The sequence below is a fragment of the Molossus molossus genome, unplaced genomic scaffold (assembly GCF_014108415.1).
Source record: "Molossus molossus isolate mMolMol1 unplaced genomic scaffold, mMolMol1.p scaffold_m16_p_16, whole genome shotgun sequence".
Taxonomy (NCBI): Eukaryota; Metazoa; Chordata; class Mammalia; order Chiroptera; family Molossidae; genus Molossus; species Molossus molossus.
In genome coordinates, this window is record NW_023425351.1 from 91799 (window position 1) to 107844 (window position 16046).

The 16046-nt window shown below is 43.8% G+C and overlaps 2 protein-coding genes across 2 annotated transcripts; both read right to left on the bottom strand.

The window, feature by feature from the left end:
- Positions 1-1470: 1470 nt before the first annotated feature.
- LOC118631803 (fatty acid-binding protein 9-like) lies at positions 1471-4752 on the bottom strand. The gene is made up of 4 exons (XM_036264412.1): positions 4680-4752; positions 2294-2466; positions 1662-1763; positions 1471-1521 (listed from the first exon to the last, which is right to left on the bottom strand). The coding sequence occupies exons 1-4, from the start codon at positions 4750-4752 to the stop codon at positions 1471-1473; spliced, it is 399 nt and encodes a 132-aa protein (XP_036120305.1).
- Positions 4753-11259: 6507 nt separating this feature from the next.
- Positions 11260-15515, bottom strand: LOC118631546 (fatty acid-binding protein, adipocyte). The gene is made up of 4 exons (XM_036263980.1): positions 15365-15515; positions 12469-12641; positions 11896-11997; positions 11260-11464 (listed from the first exon to the last, which is right to left on the bottom strand). Exons 1-4 carry the CDS (start codon positions 15435-15437, stop codon positions 11414-11416), a joined length of 399 nt encoding a protein of 132 aa, XP_036119873.1. The 5' UTR covers positions 15438-15515; the 3' UTR covers positions 11260-11413.
- Between the last annotated feature and the right edge of the window lie 531 nt (positions 15516-16046).

The window sequence follows — 16046 nt, forward strand, 5'->3', positions numbered from 1 at the left end:
CCCCTCCGCCCCTCCTACCAGTCTGGATGTGGCTGCTGTAATGTCGTAGCTGTAGGACTTCCATTCAGCTTGATTTCAGGCGGTTTTGAATGATGGTTATTCTGTAGTTTAGTTGTAACTTTGAAGTGGCTGTGGGAGGACGTGATACCACGTTTACCTACGCGGCCATCTTGACCGGAAGTCCCTATTATCTATTTTTAAATTTAAGGTGCAATAAAATACTTACACAATTCTTTCTCCCTTTTCTCCTCCCACAGCTGCAAATGCCCTCAGTTTAGGGGACTTTATCCTTTAATTTTACATATATTATTAGGTTTTGTCCCATGCCCTGAGAGTACTTCCTAGCAATAGAATTTAATGGAACTATTAAGGGACTTTGTGTAATTCCAACAATTATTATCTTACTAAATGTCTCAAAATTTAAGGCTGGCATTTAATGAAATGTCACTGTGTAAAGACTAAGTTGTGAACAGTGACGGTGATGCACTAGCCTGGTTATTTTACGTGGGTTTATGAGTAAGTAAGACAAATAATTGTTTTTAAATGTTCTGCTATAGCAGCAATTTTCAACCAGTGTGCTGCATGGATTTTTAAAACATGCAACACCTGACTGTTTAGTCAGGGACACTCACCCCTTTTTTCTTAGATTATGGAAATACAAAAATGACAACAGCAACACAATAATAGCCTTGCAGTGCGGATGAATCAAAATTACACCTTTTTTGTTGTTGTTAGATTGTCATAAAGTATAATTGGCATGCTGCGGGATTTAAGTAACTAGTTTATGTGTGCCATGAGATGAAACGTGGCTGAAATTCAAACACAGTGTATAATGCCCAGGTCCTATTTTGTTATCTCCCTGTTTGTTTGTGTACCCACCCACCCACCCATCCATCCATCCACCCACCCACCCGTACACCCGTCTTCCTGTCCTCCCGTCCACCCACCCACCCACCCATCCACCCACCCATCCACCCATCCATCCACCCATCCATCCATCCATCTGAATTACTTTAAAAAGGGCCAGCCTTGTGCAAAAATAAAAAGCCAACAATGTTTGTTTTTAGCATCTTTGCTGCCCAGTGATAATCAAGTTTCCCCCTTTGAGGTCACGTGGATTTCCACAAAGCACCGATTGACTGATCCTTTAAACTACATGGACCAGTTCCCTGGAGGGAACTCCAGGCCTGTGGGAGTCACGTGAGTGGAGGACAGAGGTGCTTTTTGTCCCTAAAATCACACCTCAGGCCAGTAACTTCTTGCCCCACAGACTTATCAGATTGTCCCTAACTCTCAACATTACACAGCTCCAAAAATGCACCTAATTTGATGCTTTTATTGAGCACATTTATATTAAGCAATTTTTATTTTTTTAATATTAAGCAATTTCTAAACTGCTGGCCCTGAGGCACATCTCCTTTGAGGCCTGTTCTCTGCTGGTGGTACATCTCACTGATGTGGACGCTCCCTTCAAACCTTTGTGAAGACCCGTGTGCTGATGACGCTGTTCATGGTGTGTGTCTAAAAGCAAAGAGGAGTCTGTTAGAGTGGGTAGCTGACAGGGGAAGCTTGCTGTGCCCCTTCCCAGAGCTGTAGCCAGGGTGCAGAGGGAATGACCACTCCAAGAGGAGCATCTAGAATGTTCCATGGAGAAAACTCACCGCCACCATTTTTCCACCGACAATTTGTCTTTTGATTGTGGTCTCTTTGCCAAGCCATTTCTGGACATGGACCAGTGAGTTGCCAGCCAATGTTAGGATGCTCTATAAATGCATAAATAAATCAGTTAGAAATAGCAGTTCACTATATTCTAACCCACACAAGACTATTTTTCTATTTTGAATTTTTTTCCTACAAAGTCCTCCCCTCAGTTCTTGTTATAATTTAATATCATAAAACTAGAGAAGTCTCCAGAGATTGTTCAATTAATTCCCTCCTCCACCAGACAAATGATACCCAAAGATTTGTGGGTAATTGTTCTCCTATATATATCTATATATCTATAGATATATGTTTATATATCTATATATCTATATCTATATCTATATCTATATATACAATGGCAAAGAGAGATCAGAAAAAGAGTGAAAAGGTTACTTTTTTTTTTTTTTTTTTGCCTTGACAATCATCAGAATAATTTTCAAAAAGATCGACTTTGGAGATGTGCAACATTAATGAACAAAACAAGCCCAGACTGACTTGGTAATTAATCAAATTAGGTATGATTAAACCTTGCCGGAACACTTCCTAGTTTTTTCCTGGTTGGGATACACCAGGACAGTATGGTTCTTACCTTTACTTTCCGGTTGTCTGCCGTGGTTTCATCAAACTCTTCCCCCAGCTTGAAGACAATCTCAAAGTTCTTGAAAGAGGTTTGTGTCTTGATGCTCACCTTGTCCCCATGAGCACTGATGTTGATGGTCGGCTTCTCCAATGCTGCCAGGTGCCGGACTGTAATGGGCACTCCTGTAAGGCAGACAAAGCAGCAGCCCTACTGGAGATGTTTAGGAAGAAGTGCCCATGATGATTTTGGAAGCAATTGAAAAGAATGCGTGCTCCCCTCGCCCCATGGAAGTGTTGGGTGACGTTCAGGGATTTCTTCAATGCTCTCTGTGATGGCTGGATTGAGCCAGACCCTCCAAGCAGGAGGTCTGTCTCACAATTGTACTTGTCATTTTGCAAAGCTAGCTTCACTTTTTTGAGCCTGTGCGTCATCTGAGTATTTGTACGTTGCCTTGCAGGTGACCCCATGCTAGTAGGAGTGTCATGATCCCCATTTTAGAGCAGAGAACATGGTATCCCAGAGAGGTAGGGAGCTCATTCTGGGTGATGTGTCTGGTAAGTCGCAGAGTTGATACTTAAACACAGATTTTCTAATTGTCCAAGAATTTTAACACACTTTTTTTTCTTTAAAAATCAAGAAATACAATTTTCAAAACACCTAAACTGCCTTAAAAGAACAGAACTTAATGAGGAGAAAACATTCCATTTCTCCAGGCTCCTGTCTCACTTGCAGGTTCAGTCCAACCTGGCTGAGGAGAAAGAAGGTGTCGAACTAGACTGTCTGGCAGGGCACCAGCCCTGATGTGCAGGTGGGGACTGTCCACTGTCACACTTGACACCGGCGAGAGGCGCCAGAAGAGCTGACCCCCTGCCAGGATGGACATCAAGCTCATCTCACCTCCGATGGTGGGTGGCAGGGCTGCCTGACTGCAGAGGAGCAGTGTGGGCTCCGGGTCCCGGAAGCAGGAAGGGCGAGCTGGTGCAAGCCCGGGCTCCCGCTGTGCCAGCGCCCGCACGTCATCACAAGTCAGATGTGCGCAGCTGCAGGCCGGCCTGGTGGTGTGTGGGCGGTCCCCTGGAAGGACCCCAACAGGGAGGTACACAGCAGTGCTCAGCTCGTCCCCTGCCGCTGCCTAAGCCCAGCTCCCGCCAGCACCACGCTCCTCTTTCCAGAAGCCCCAAGTGCCTTAGATGCCACAAAACTTACACTCAAAACGGGTGGGTCTATGCATCCATGAAGAGATAAGGGAACATGTTTGCTACTAGTCCCTGAGAAGTCAATGCTGATTATGAAAAAGAAACAAGTATTGTATTACAGGCACATCGACTAATGGTGCATTGATCATTTCAGCCAAGTTTAAAAAATAAGGTTAAAAAATTATTGACTATATATACAGCTTATTATTTCAACGGAGGGTTCTCTTAATTATTAAAATTACTTGATTAGATAGTAAATAAGCACTGTTCTTCTAGCATTAGTAAATAATTATTTCACTGCTATACCGGAGCCACTATAACTGATGTCCATGCAGCCTGAGTAAGAGCTCAAGGTGGGGAGGGTTTATACTTCCGAGAAGCAACCAGTGGTGAGACACTTGAGGAAAAAAGTTCCGTTTCTCCAATAAATATTTTGAAATTCTTTAAGACAATGTGTTAAAAATATCTTCCACAGGTATCAGAACTGTAAGAATTAACCAAGTGGAAACTGTTGTTCCTGCTCTCTTGTAGTTACAGCTTAAAGCAAACCTCAAAGAACATTCAGTTGACAAACGTAATTATATATCGTTGTTAGTGTTCAGAAATGTGAAGCTGGGAAACGTTATTTGATAAAATGATCAAGTTACAGAGAAACTATCAAAGGGTTATTTTCAAATTAGTTTTGCAAATGCTTTGGTAAAGAATAAATAGACTTATCCCTGGCTGGTTTGGCTCTGCGGTTAGCACATTGGCCTGCAGACCAGAGTCGTGGGTTCGATTCCGACCAAGGGCAGTACCTCATTTGCAGTTCCTCCCTGGCCCTGGTTGGGGTTGTGCGGGAGGCAACCAATCGATGTGTCTCTCTCACATCGATGTTTCCCTCTCCCTCCTCTCCCCTCCCACTCTGTCTGAAAATAAATGAAAAAATATCCTCAAGTGAGAATTTTAAAAAAAGAATAAATGGACTTAAATATGTGGATCATGATTACTAGGAAGTATATGTGAACCTCGTATTCCAAAAAGAGACAATTACTGCTAATAATGAAAAAGGCAGAAAGAGCTACCTAAACTCTGTGAACCGCGTGTGAGCGTGCCCGGGGCTGACAGGAGAGAGAGCCGCAGGAGGGCTCCCGGCCAGCACAAGCCCAACCCAGCCCCCTGCGTGGCCGCTTTCCAAGCCTCGCAGTGGTGTTTCTCACCCAGTTGTTCCAAGTATTCCTCAAAGTGTTCACTGGATTCCAGTTTCCAAGTTCCCAAGAAGGGCTCAATCATGATGGAGAGCTTGCTGAGAAGAGGCTCTCACAACCAGAGCAAAAAAAAAAAAAAAAATGTGGGCAATACAGTGCTTCCAGCATCTCCATTTACAAGGCACCTTCATCACGTGACTCTCCGAAACGGCCAATGGGCAGCAGCAAGATGACAGCGTCCAGGCACCAGCACTGACTCATTGTGTCAACCTCCAAATTAAAGTGCAGAAAATTAACATGTGAAGTTGAATTTAGGTCAATGATTATCACTTCTATGCATTGTGGAATGGAAACAACTTTCGACAGAGATCAGCCTTTTGAATGAATGCCTAGTTAACCCTGAAGGAATCTCCTGAGAGATGTCTAAGGAACACCAGACCGAGGTGTTTCCCACCTGACATGAGGACACCCTTGCTTGGTGGCACCTCAGCTGCTCTTTGTTCGCACAGACCTCATTGCCTGAGAACTCTCTTCACTAAAATAGCATCTTCCCTCCCGTCCTTGAGGGCTGATAAACTGATATCAGTTAATGTAATTAAAATATATACACTTGCTTGGAGTGAGGTGTGGGCTATTATTAATATTATCATAGTTCTTCATCAAGAGTAATTGTGGACTGGGAATAAAAGTAGAAATTATCATGGATTAGTGTTCTGTGATTTAAGCTCAGACAGGGAGGTAGAGATCATGATTGTAAAATCCAGCTTTTAGGCTTACAAAATAAGCTCAATATTAAAAGATACCACTTGAGCCCTGGCCGGTTTGGCTCAGCAGTTAGAGCGTCAGCCCGCGGTCCAGAGAGACCCGGGGTCGGTTCCTGCTAAGGGCGCGTACCTTGGTTGCAGTTTGTCCCTGGCCCTGGTTGGGTTGTGTATGTGACAGCTACTCAATGTGTCCCTTTCATGTTGATGTTTCTCTCTCTCTCTCTTCCTCTGTCTCCCTCCCACTCTATCTGAACAAAAAATGGAAAAATGTCCTCAGGTGAGGATTGAAAAAAAAAAGAAAGATACCACTTGAAATTGTGAGGGAAAGTTTTGGGGAGAAGTATAGTATTTCAATAGATGCATGCTAAAGACAAAGGAGCAGGCAATGTGAATCTCTCTGAAATTACTCCTGAAATCACCTTCTGCAGCCCGAATACTGGCATGGACCCTACAGTTATCGCGTTTACGGACAAGGGTTATATTCCAAGGCTGGAGATTTATGTCACAGCTCTGAGCGCCAGTTGTTTTGAAGAATGCTTAGAAATTACAAGAAGAATATTCATACTATTTAAATTTTTCCCCTTTTTAGGGACTTTATTGGGGTGACACTGGCTAACAAAATTACACAGGTCTCAGGTGTACGATTCCACTACACATTATCTGTACACTGTATTGTGTGTTCACCACCCCAGGCCAGTCTCTATCCATCACCATTCACCACCTTGTACCCTCCCCTACCCCACCTCCCCCACCCCTGCAGTCACCACACTGTTTCCCTGTGCATTCATTTTTCTCTTTTTTTTCTTTTTTGCTCAATCCCTCCCCTCCTTCAGCCCCCCCATCTATTACTCTGTCCTTATTTTCACCTACTGTTATCTGCCTATGTTAAATATTCCTTCAATTCAAATAAATATTTATTCAAACCATCTCTTGGTGGAAAAACAAAGTTTTAAAAAGTTGATGTTTTGGCATCACACGTTTATAACTTAAGTAAGCTGAAGAATTTCTTCTGATGAAAACACATAAAGAGGAAATGTATAATGTAATGTATTTATAGGTGGAATCATTAAAATCTGGAGGGCAAAATGGGAAGCAAAAACCCTAGAATCAGTTTGGAAAAGGGACCAGGACTCAAGGTAAGTGCCTTCCCAGTTGGAAGTATTCTCAGCGGCGATGATCCAGTGCACAGCGTGTGATCAGACCTCGCGCACTGGTTCTAAGTGTGCGTGCACCCTTCTGGACAAAGCAAGCATGCACGGCCTCTTGTGTCTGCCAGTGGGCTAGCAGGACAGAGGTCCCCCCACTGTAACCATCCGTTCTTCAATTCCCCTGCTGTTGATGGGCCCAGTAATACATCCTGTGGCCCATTTTAGAACCCAGGAGGCCCTGAAACAAATGGGAACGTCAGGCCACTGGCTTCTATAAATGCCCTCACCCTTGGAGAGGCTGGAGGGAAGGTCCCTTTCTGCCCTGCACAGGGGCTTTCTTACGTTAACCAACTCAATGCAAAGCAGAGACAGGATGGCAGGAGGCAAAGGAGGCAGGAACGAGGACATGTCAATTCTGAAATTCTTACTATGTGAATTAATGAATTCCATTATAGTTAAAGAGTTTTGTGTCTGAGACTTTGTGAGCTGCACGTTAAGCCTTTGTGATGCACCTGTGTTTGTGAATAGCTGCACTTGAATGATGCATTTGGACTCAGAACAACCGACTACATGCAACATGAGATGTTAGCCCCGTGTGCAGCCTCATGGCACCACCCATCCCTCCAGATCTCACGTCTCTGTGATGCCAGCTCAGAGCTCGTGGGTCCCTATGACGTGACACGACTGTCACAGAAATGTCTTAGAGGACTTTGCTCCTAGTACTGCAGCAAGCTAACCTCTTGCTGCGCCACAACCTGCTTGATGAGTGTTATCACGCTAAGATTTCTTCGTCACCTCTGCATCCCTAAGACAGCACCCGCTATGTGTAGGTGCTCAGTAAATGATGAGTGAATGACAAGCGATAAGCAGTGTCTACTTTTTTTTAATGAATGGTTTCCCTCTTTGCTGAGCCCAGTCTCTCCAGCGGTGCCCAGAGACGAGGTTTCAATATGTTGTTCTCACCTGGCCTGCTTGTAGGACGAGCCTCTGGTGTGGTCGTCAGCTGGTAGAGGGATTCTCAGCCTCCCTTCACCTTTGCTCAGTGTCTCATCACCATCACGCCAGTCTCTGTCCTCGACCGAGACAATTCTCCACGGGTCATGCTGCACCACCAACAGCCTTTGGTGCCTTTGTGTGAGCATAAAAAAGAAACCAAACCCAAACCATTTCCTCAAGTAAAAATATTTCGAGTTAGAATGTTCTTGATCATCAATTCTAGTAAAGAAACCAGAATACAGTAAATTGTTATAAAACAGTAACACGTCTTGTTTTCATGGTTATTTCAATGCTTATTCCTCCATTTCCTCATTTTATATGCTTCTTCAGTATCTCATTGTCCAAATAAACCTCCTTTGTCTTGACATTTTAGATTGTAAGTAGTTTTTAATAAATTTAACTTTGAGATGCTATCTTCTCCATTGGTGAGGCATACTGATAAAGTTAAACATACCAGAACTGCAGAAGTTTTCAGAAATATGTCCAGTAATTTATTGCTCTGTGTGTAATATTTCAACAGGAGTCATACTAGATTCTTTTTTTCTAATTTTTTTATTTTTTTAATTTTTTATTTATCATCAGACAAAGTGGGAAAGAGAGAGAGAGAAACATACATGTGAGAGAGACACATCGACTGTCCGCCACCCACACGACCCCAGCCGAGGCTGGGGACAAACCACAACCGAGGTACATGCCCTTAGCGGGAAACAAACCCGGGACTCTCTAACCCGTGGGCTGATGCTCTAACCGCTGAGCCAACCCAACCAGGGCTTTTTCTAATTTTTTTATAGTTCAGGGGAATTAAACACATTCATAGTCGTGCAACACCTACATCCACCTCTGGAACCCTCTTCACCTTGCAGGACTGAAACTGCCCCGTTAAACAGTAGCTCTTTTCTTTTCCCCCAGTTCCCCCGACAACCACATTCCACATCCCACCGCTACGGTCTTACTACCCTAAGTACCTCATAGCAGTGAGATCATACGGTATTGGGGGGGAAAGACTTGTTGGTTCCATTCAGCATATCCTCAAGGTTCATTTATGTTGCAGTGTGTCTCATGATTCCCTGTGATGCTAAGTGATGCTCTGCTGTATGAACGTCCACATCACGGTTGTTCATTCCTGTCAAGGGATACTTGATGGTTTCTACATTTGGCTATATTCTTATGATCAGCAGCATATATTCTGGCCTCACCGTATGTTGGTGTTGTATATAGGAGAGTTGTTCAGAAAACTGTAGCCCTGGCCGCTGTGGCTCAGTTGGTTGGGTGTTGTCTCATGCAGTAAAAGGTTGCCAGCTTGATTCCTGGTCAGGGCGTGTGCCTGGGTTTCAGGCTCCTTCCCCAGTAGGGGGTGTGCAGGAGGCAGCTGATGGATGTTTCTCTCTGACGTTGATATTTCTCTCTCTCTCTCCTTCCTCTCTCTAAAATCAATAAAAATATTTAAAATATAAAATAAAGAAAGTATCATAAACACAATGACAATCAAGTACAGCACGCTTTTTAAGAGATGTTTTATTCTATGTACATGGACCTTCAGTGATCAGGAGAGATGCTTCAGAGCTTCCTCAGGGCAAGAGAAATAGCTCACATGCACACACACACACACACACACACACACACCTAACCTGAGAAGCTCATTTCCATTTTTGGTCTGTGTTATATGTTGGAATGTCACAGAGATTTCATTTCAATAAAAAATTCCAGAATATATTCATATTTTATTTGAATAAAAAGTTGCTCTGATGAGAAGCACTTGGAAGCCGCTATGAGGACATTTGCAGCATTACTCACGACAAGGCTGCTGCCTCATTTTCGGAATAAACACTATGAGGTTGTTCACACTCGATTCTTGAGAGACTCCAGAGGTGGCTTGGTTTACAGACAACTTTTCAGACTGAAAATGGCAGCCTAGAAATCGCTCCCTACAACCACATTGTGACGGCGCTTCTGTCTCGTGCCCCGGATGGAGGTGTGAGTGAGCAGCCGAACCCGGGCTGTGGGCGGCCTGAGCTCAGGTTTGTCACACCTCACAAGCCCTGCAGTTGAACGGGTGGAAGGTCTGTGGCAACCTTGTGTCGGGCAAGTTTGTTGGCGCCATTTTTCCAACAGCATTTGCTCATGTCATATCTCTGGATCACATTTTGGCAATTTGCACAATATTTCAAACTTTTTCAGTATTATTATTCTATTTGCTATAGTGACCTCTGATGTCACTAGGACAAGACCCTGCACCAGCAGTAGGATGATGACTCACTGAAGGCCCAAATGATGGGCAGCATTTTTAGCACTAAAGAATGTTTAAGTTAAGGGATGTGCATTCTTTTACACATAATGCCATTGCACACTTAATAGTGGAAACATAACTTTTATATGCACCAGGAAACCAAAAATTTCATGTGAGTTGCTTGATTGTGCTACTTGCTTTATACAGGTGGTCTGGAACTAAACCCACAGCATCGCCGCGGGGGCCCTGTCAGCCCCTAACCACCGTCTCACTTTCCACTTTAGTTATCCAAGCCCAACTGAGGTAGGATAAAGTTAAATAAAAAATTCCAGAAATAAGCAATTCATCCATTTTGAGAGACACTCATTCTGAGGAGCGTGATGACACTGTCCCTTTGTCTCCCACCCATGGGTCACTCAGTAGCATCCTGGGCACCAGATCAAGTACTCCGGGGTCATGGTGCCTGTGTTCAAGTAAGCCCTGTTTTGCCTAATGATGCCTCACTCACAAAACTTTTGTTTAGTATATTGTTATAATTGTTCTATGTTATTGTCAGTTGTGCACATCTCTCACTGTGCCTGATTCGTACATTAAACCTCACCACAGCTCTGCATGCATTGCGCTTGGTACTCTTGGTGGTTTCAGGCAGCCATGGGGGTGGGGTCTCCCCACAATTCCCCTGTGGATAAGGGGGGATTACTGCACTTTTAATTTTTTCTTCTTTGTTGATTTGAGAGAGGGGATGGAAGAGGGAGAAAGAGATGGAAACATCGATGAGACAGAACATCGATTGGCCACCTCCTGCATGCCCCCACTGGGGATCAGACCCACAACCTGGGCATGTGCCCTGACAGGGAATCGAACCGGCGACCTCTTGGTGCAGGGTTGACACTCAACCATCGAGCCATACTGGCCAGGCCCTGTACTTTTATTTTATTTTATTTTTTATCCTCACCTGAGGACATTTTTTCGTTTTTTTGTTCAGATAGAGTGGGAGGGAGAGAGAGAAAGAGAAAAAGAGAGAAACATCGACGTGAAAGGGACACCTTGAGTGGTTGCCACCCACACGACCCAACCCAGGCCAAGAACAAACTGCAACCGAGGTACATGCCCTTAGTGGAAACCGAACTCAGGTGTCTCTGGACCGCAGGCCAACGCTCTAACTGCTAAGTCAAACCGGCCAGGGTGAGTCCCTGTACTTTTCAAACTACTTCATGTCTCTGTAAGAGTTACTTAACTGAAGATCCACGAATAAGGAACTTCACACTGTGTAATAGCACATGTGTATTAATTTCTACAAAGACAATGACGAATTCATGAATGTTACTTTTTTTAACCTTGGATTATTATGAAAAACCATATTACTTACACCAGAAACTAAGTAATAATACAATGTTCTATTTTCTTTCTGTGTTATAAGAAATTATCTGGCACAATGAATAAATCATGACATCATCTAACTGTAAAATGTTTTATTTAACCAGTGAAATCAGATTGGGGGGAAATCAGTTGCTTGCTAATTAGTGGAAAGTGACAATATGTGTGTGGACAATGTATCCAGCAGAATGTCAAAGCTTGATGCAGACGTGGGTCCCGTCCAAGGTCCCTCATTCACGCTCTCTCGTAAACTCTGGTGGAAGTGACACCTTTCATGGTACATTCCTGGACACACAAAAATAGCCTTGGTCAGTTACAGGACCAAACCATTGCTTTGTTCATTGTCTCCTTCCCAACATGGAAGGAGACAATACTCGTCCAAAATGTATTTGCTCTGGGCCCCTAACATACCTGATGTTGCACTAAATCGGGGAGGTATCAAGACCAAGGAAATGCAAGCCTTCCCCTTAAGGAGTCTTATAACCAGATGGGGAGTGAGAAATATGAGCAGAAACTCGTACTGCAACATGGTGCGTGTGGCGGGGGTCGGGGAGGGTGGGCAGCATGCCAGGTGAGCTGTGCTCAGGGAGTCCATTGCCAGAGTGAAACACACCCCGACAGAACCACTGTTCTGCATAAACAACAGCAACGCTCTGCTTCGGTGGACGGCGGCTGTCGGTGGCCCAGCACTGGAGTCTGGGCTGGAGCACACTCACCACCACAAGCTTATCATCCACGCGCTTCCTCTTGATGGTCGTGGACTTCCCGTCCCATGTCTGCACCTGCACAAGGACGCCTCCATCTAAGGTTATGGTGCTCTGCATACGGGGGGAGTGAAATTAGAAAACATGCCACCTCTGTGGTAAGGCATCGTTGAGGTCATTAGAAATTCTAAATTATAAGACTATCTTGCAACAAGAAAATAAGCGAATGTCAAAAATAAAATCATACAACGTTACATATGCATTGTGGCCAGAATATTATACGAACGTGCATTTGAAAAAATACTGTGAAAGAATATCAATAATAAATGTATGTTGAGATGGTAGTATTGTGTTTTTTTAAAATGTTCCCATGCTTTATAAATTTCTCTAACATTGTTACTATAATCCACTTCAAATACCATACATATGACATGACAAATTATGTTGTTTCTTAAAGTAATGACAACTTGATAAAAAGGAGTACAATTCACCAACCACACATCGAAGGCACTGTAGTTTAGATGTGGGAGGTCGGGGACAGCCAGCCTGTGTGAAGGGTTTTCTGTCCCAACCCCTGTTCCTCACCTTGACTTTTCTGTCATCTGCGGTGACTTCGTCAAACTCCTGGCCCAGTTTGAAGGAAATCTCCGTGTTTTTAAAGGTGCTTTCAGATTTAATGGTCATCACATCCCCACTGACAGTGATGATCATGTTGGGCTTGGCCATGCCGGCCACCTTCCTGGTGGCAAAGCCCACTCCTGTGGGTGAGGAGAGGAGAAACGTCATGTTCACAGTTCTCTCACATATTTAACAAAAAGCTGCAGTGTGTGTGTGCGTGAGCACACTCGTCTGTGTGGGTGAGGGCGTGTGCACACAAGGACACCAGTGAGTCCTGAGTCACCTCCTCCAGCCAGCTCCGGCAGGTGAGTGCAGAGGCGGACGCGGGAAGAAACGCATGGCACACAACTGGCTGCAGGCTGGCTCCTTCAGCTGCCCCTCTGCATTCAGACGCAGCACCCAGGAGCCCAGGTGTTAATTTGCAGCAAGAACACGTACAAAGACGAGTCTTCCAGAGCACACTTGTTTTTAACAAGTCACTGCACTCAGGCGCCTGGCATCGTTCGTGAGAGCAGCCTCTGCTGTATCACACAACCCACAGAACACCTGCCACCGCAGCCATTCCTTAGATACAGAGGATCTAATCCACACTCAGAGACGGAATTCTCAATAGGATTTGAAGCCAATATGGAGTTACTCCGCTAAAAAGAAGTCATCTCTTTGGGCGTCTAAAAATCACTTCTCATAGCATTTGCTGCCTATTATTTTTCACATTAGTCCACCATATATGAAGACTTTGGGGAATTTCTCCAAAGACACAATGTTTCCTACGTTTGTGCCACTTTTAGAACCGTGATATGGCCCTCACTCAGCTACAGGAAGGTTAAAGAGGGTCTAGGTGTCAATCGTGAAAATGTCAAAATTCAAGAAATCACTATTTTAGTGAGTTTAGTAATCCCTGCTTTGATTCCCAGTCACCTAAGTTACCCATTTCTCTTTTCTTACAAGGAATCGACTTCCCTCCTGAAGGGGGTGGGATCAACAATGTTCAACCCAACAGGCACTGCGGTAACCACCTCACTGCCTGTGTTGGGTTCTTTGAAACACATGTACATAAATTTGAGCTGTTGCTTTGAGTAAAAGTTACTTACAGGTGCCAGAGGTTAGAAATGAGGGACTGGGGAGAGAAACAGTGAACAAGACGACTGGTGTTGAGGTTAGATTTAGCTCCCTGTCAGAGAAGTGGCCACAGCTGGGAACATAAAATTTCATTTCATCAAGTCCTGACCCAGTTACAAAATATAACATCAAATATGAGGAGTGAGTCAGCACCGTGACTGGATGCAAGGTCGAACATGGTTCCGGGGTGGCCAGCCTTGGGCAGAATCACACTCCCACCTGCCTCGTTCTGCCCTCGTTCGACTGATGAAGGTGACCCCTGCTTAAGGATCATGTTAGAGCAGCTGATTTCAGAAGGTGTCTTACTGTCTTGTCATCAGTACTTTGTTGCTTTAAAACACAGTAGTAGAAGAATTTAAATATAAATAGTAAAAGTGTAAAATGTTTCTACAAATCAATAAGTAGCTAAATAGCTTCAAATCCTGGCATTTCTATATCAGTGCATATTAGTTTATGGAATCAAAATTAATGATATTCTAGAAAGTGAGGACTCACTCATGCTGAAGTCCCTGATTTCCCTCTATCTCGGTAAACAAGAAAAATAGTAGTTATAACAAGCAAAAAATATGCTATATGATTTGGGGAAAGGTTAAGTCTTCAGTTCAAAGGAATAAACCATAACCCTTAATAAAGATATTATGTGAACGTTTTTCCTAACTCATCCCCTGGGTAGGACTTGATCATGCACAGGGATGTGGGAGAGAGGTTTTCATGGTGAAGAAACCCCGAAGCTGCCTTCCTACAACCTTGCACTCTCTCCCTAACTACCTGGGGGTCCCCACAGAGCACCCAGCAACATTAATGGAACATAAGGACCAGGAGTCTCGGTTATTATCAAAGAGGAGGGATGCTAGGTGTGTAACACTCTCCTTTCAAATTACTCAGTAATTCTACGGTATCCTGTGGATTTGCTGGTCACAGAAATATTTAAGCCCTTTGAGGAACATACTCTCTAAAATTAAAACTTTTAGGGGAGGGGGTGAAAGACTTTGTGGGGCTGGGTGAAAAAGGTGAAGGGACTAAGCAAAAAAATCCTCAAAATCTCATGGACACAGACAACAATGTGGTGATTACCAGAGAGGAGGGGGTGTGGGGGGAGGTAGGAGAGAATAAAGGGGGGATAAATGGTGATGGAAGGAGACTTGACTTGGGCTGGTGAACACACAAATATATGGATAATATATTATAGAACTGTACACCTGAAACCTATATAATTTTATTAACCAGTGTTACCCCAATAAATTCAAGAAAAAAGAAAAAAAAGATTTAGTCCCCCACAAAACAACTGCCTATTTAAATAGATTGACATTAAAACAATAAAATAATTGGTTAACATACGTTTACTTTTAAAATTACACAAAGATGACAAACACTGTGTCAAAGGCCACTGCTGCCTGCAAGGAACTAAATACGGTTTCATTCCCAGGCTACCACCCCTTTCATGCGAGAAGGAATGAAAGAGAAGCAGACAGCCGAGTCAACCAAAGACCAGGTTCGGCAATCAAGGGGCATCTGGTCAGCTCCATGACCTACCAAACTTCCACTGAGACCTTTTCATGCTGGTTCCCTGTGGCTGTGACTTGGGTGTGCAATGTTTCTGTGAACAAATGGTTTGCACTTGCTCTTCTTACAGCTTCTATGCAGAAACAGCATTTCCCATCTGGCCAACGCTTCCAGAGTGAAAAACAGCCACAGCCCCTTGTCCCCAGAGGAAAGACTGCAAATCTCCCACGTGTCTGCTTACCCACTTCTTTCATGTAGTCATCAAAGTTTTCACTGGAGACGAGTTTCCAGGTACCTACAAATGCATCACACATGCTGGGAGCCGTCTGGGACTGTTGTCCAAGGTGAGAAGGAGCTGGAGCCTCTGGGATGCACTGTGCCCATCGGAGTCCAGTTCCTGTCCTTTTAAAGATGCCCAGAGCATGTGACCTGAGGAAGGCCCAATGGGGACGGAAATTGGACCATTTCCTTCAGTACCAGACCCTGCATTTTCCCCTCTGACTCATGTTTTTAATAAAAATATCTCAACTTTGGTTCTCCCTGGCAAATGACCACTGGACTGAGAGTACAGATTATTTTTAAACCACTTACAGAGTATTTTAAACATGCCTGTTTTGATGGTTGAAATCCTTGGCAATGCATTTCCCCCTATTATTTTCATATACATTTGTCCCAGTGTGGAGCGGAGCTGGGTCATTATCTTGGGATGACCTTTGACCCCCTTTTCTGGAGTTTCAGTTAAAATTACAAATACGTGGTTCTTATGAATTGAGGATCATATGAAGTAAAAAAATGACTGATCTTAATATAGAGATAACTTTGTGTCATGTTCTAAATTAATAATGGTTTACTTTTTCATTTTGTTTTTGTGTCATTTTGCTTTTAAGACTTTTTTTTTATCCTCACCCGAGGACATTTTTGCA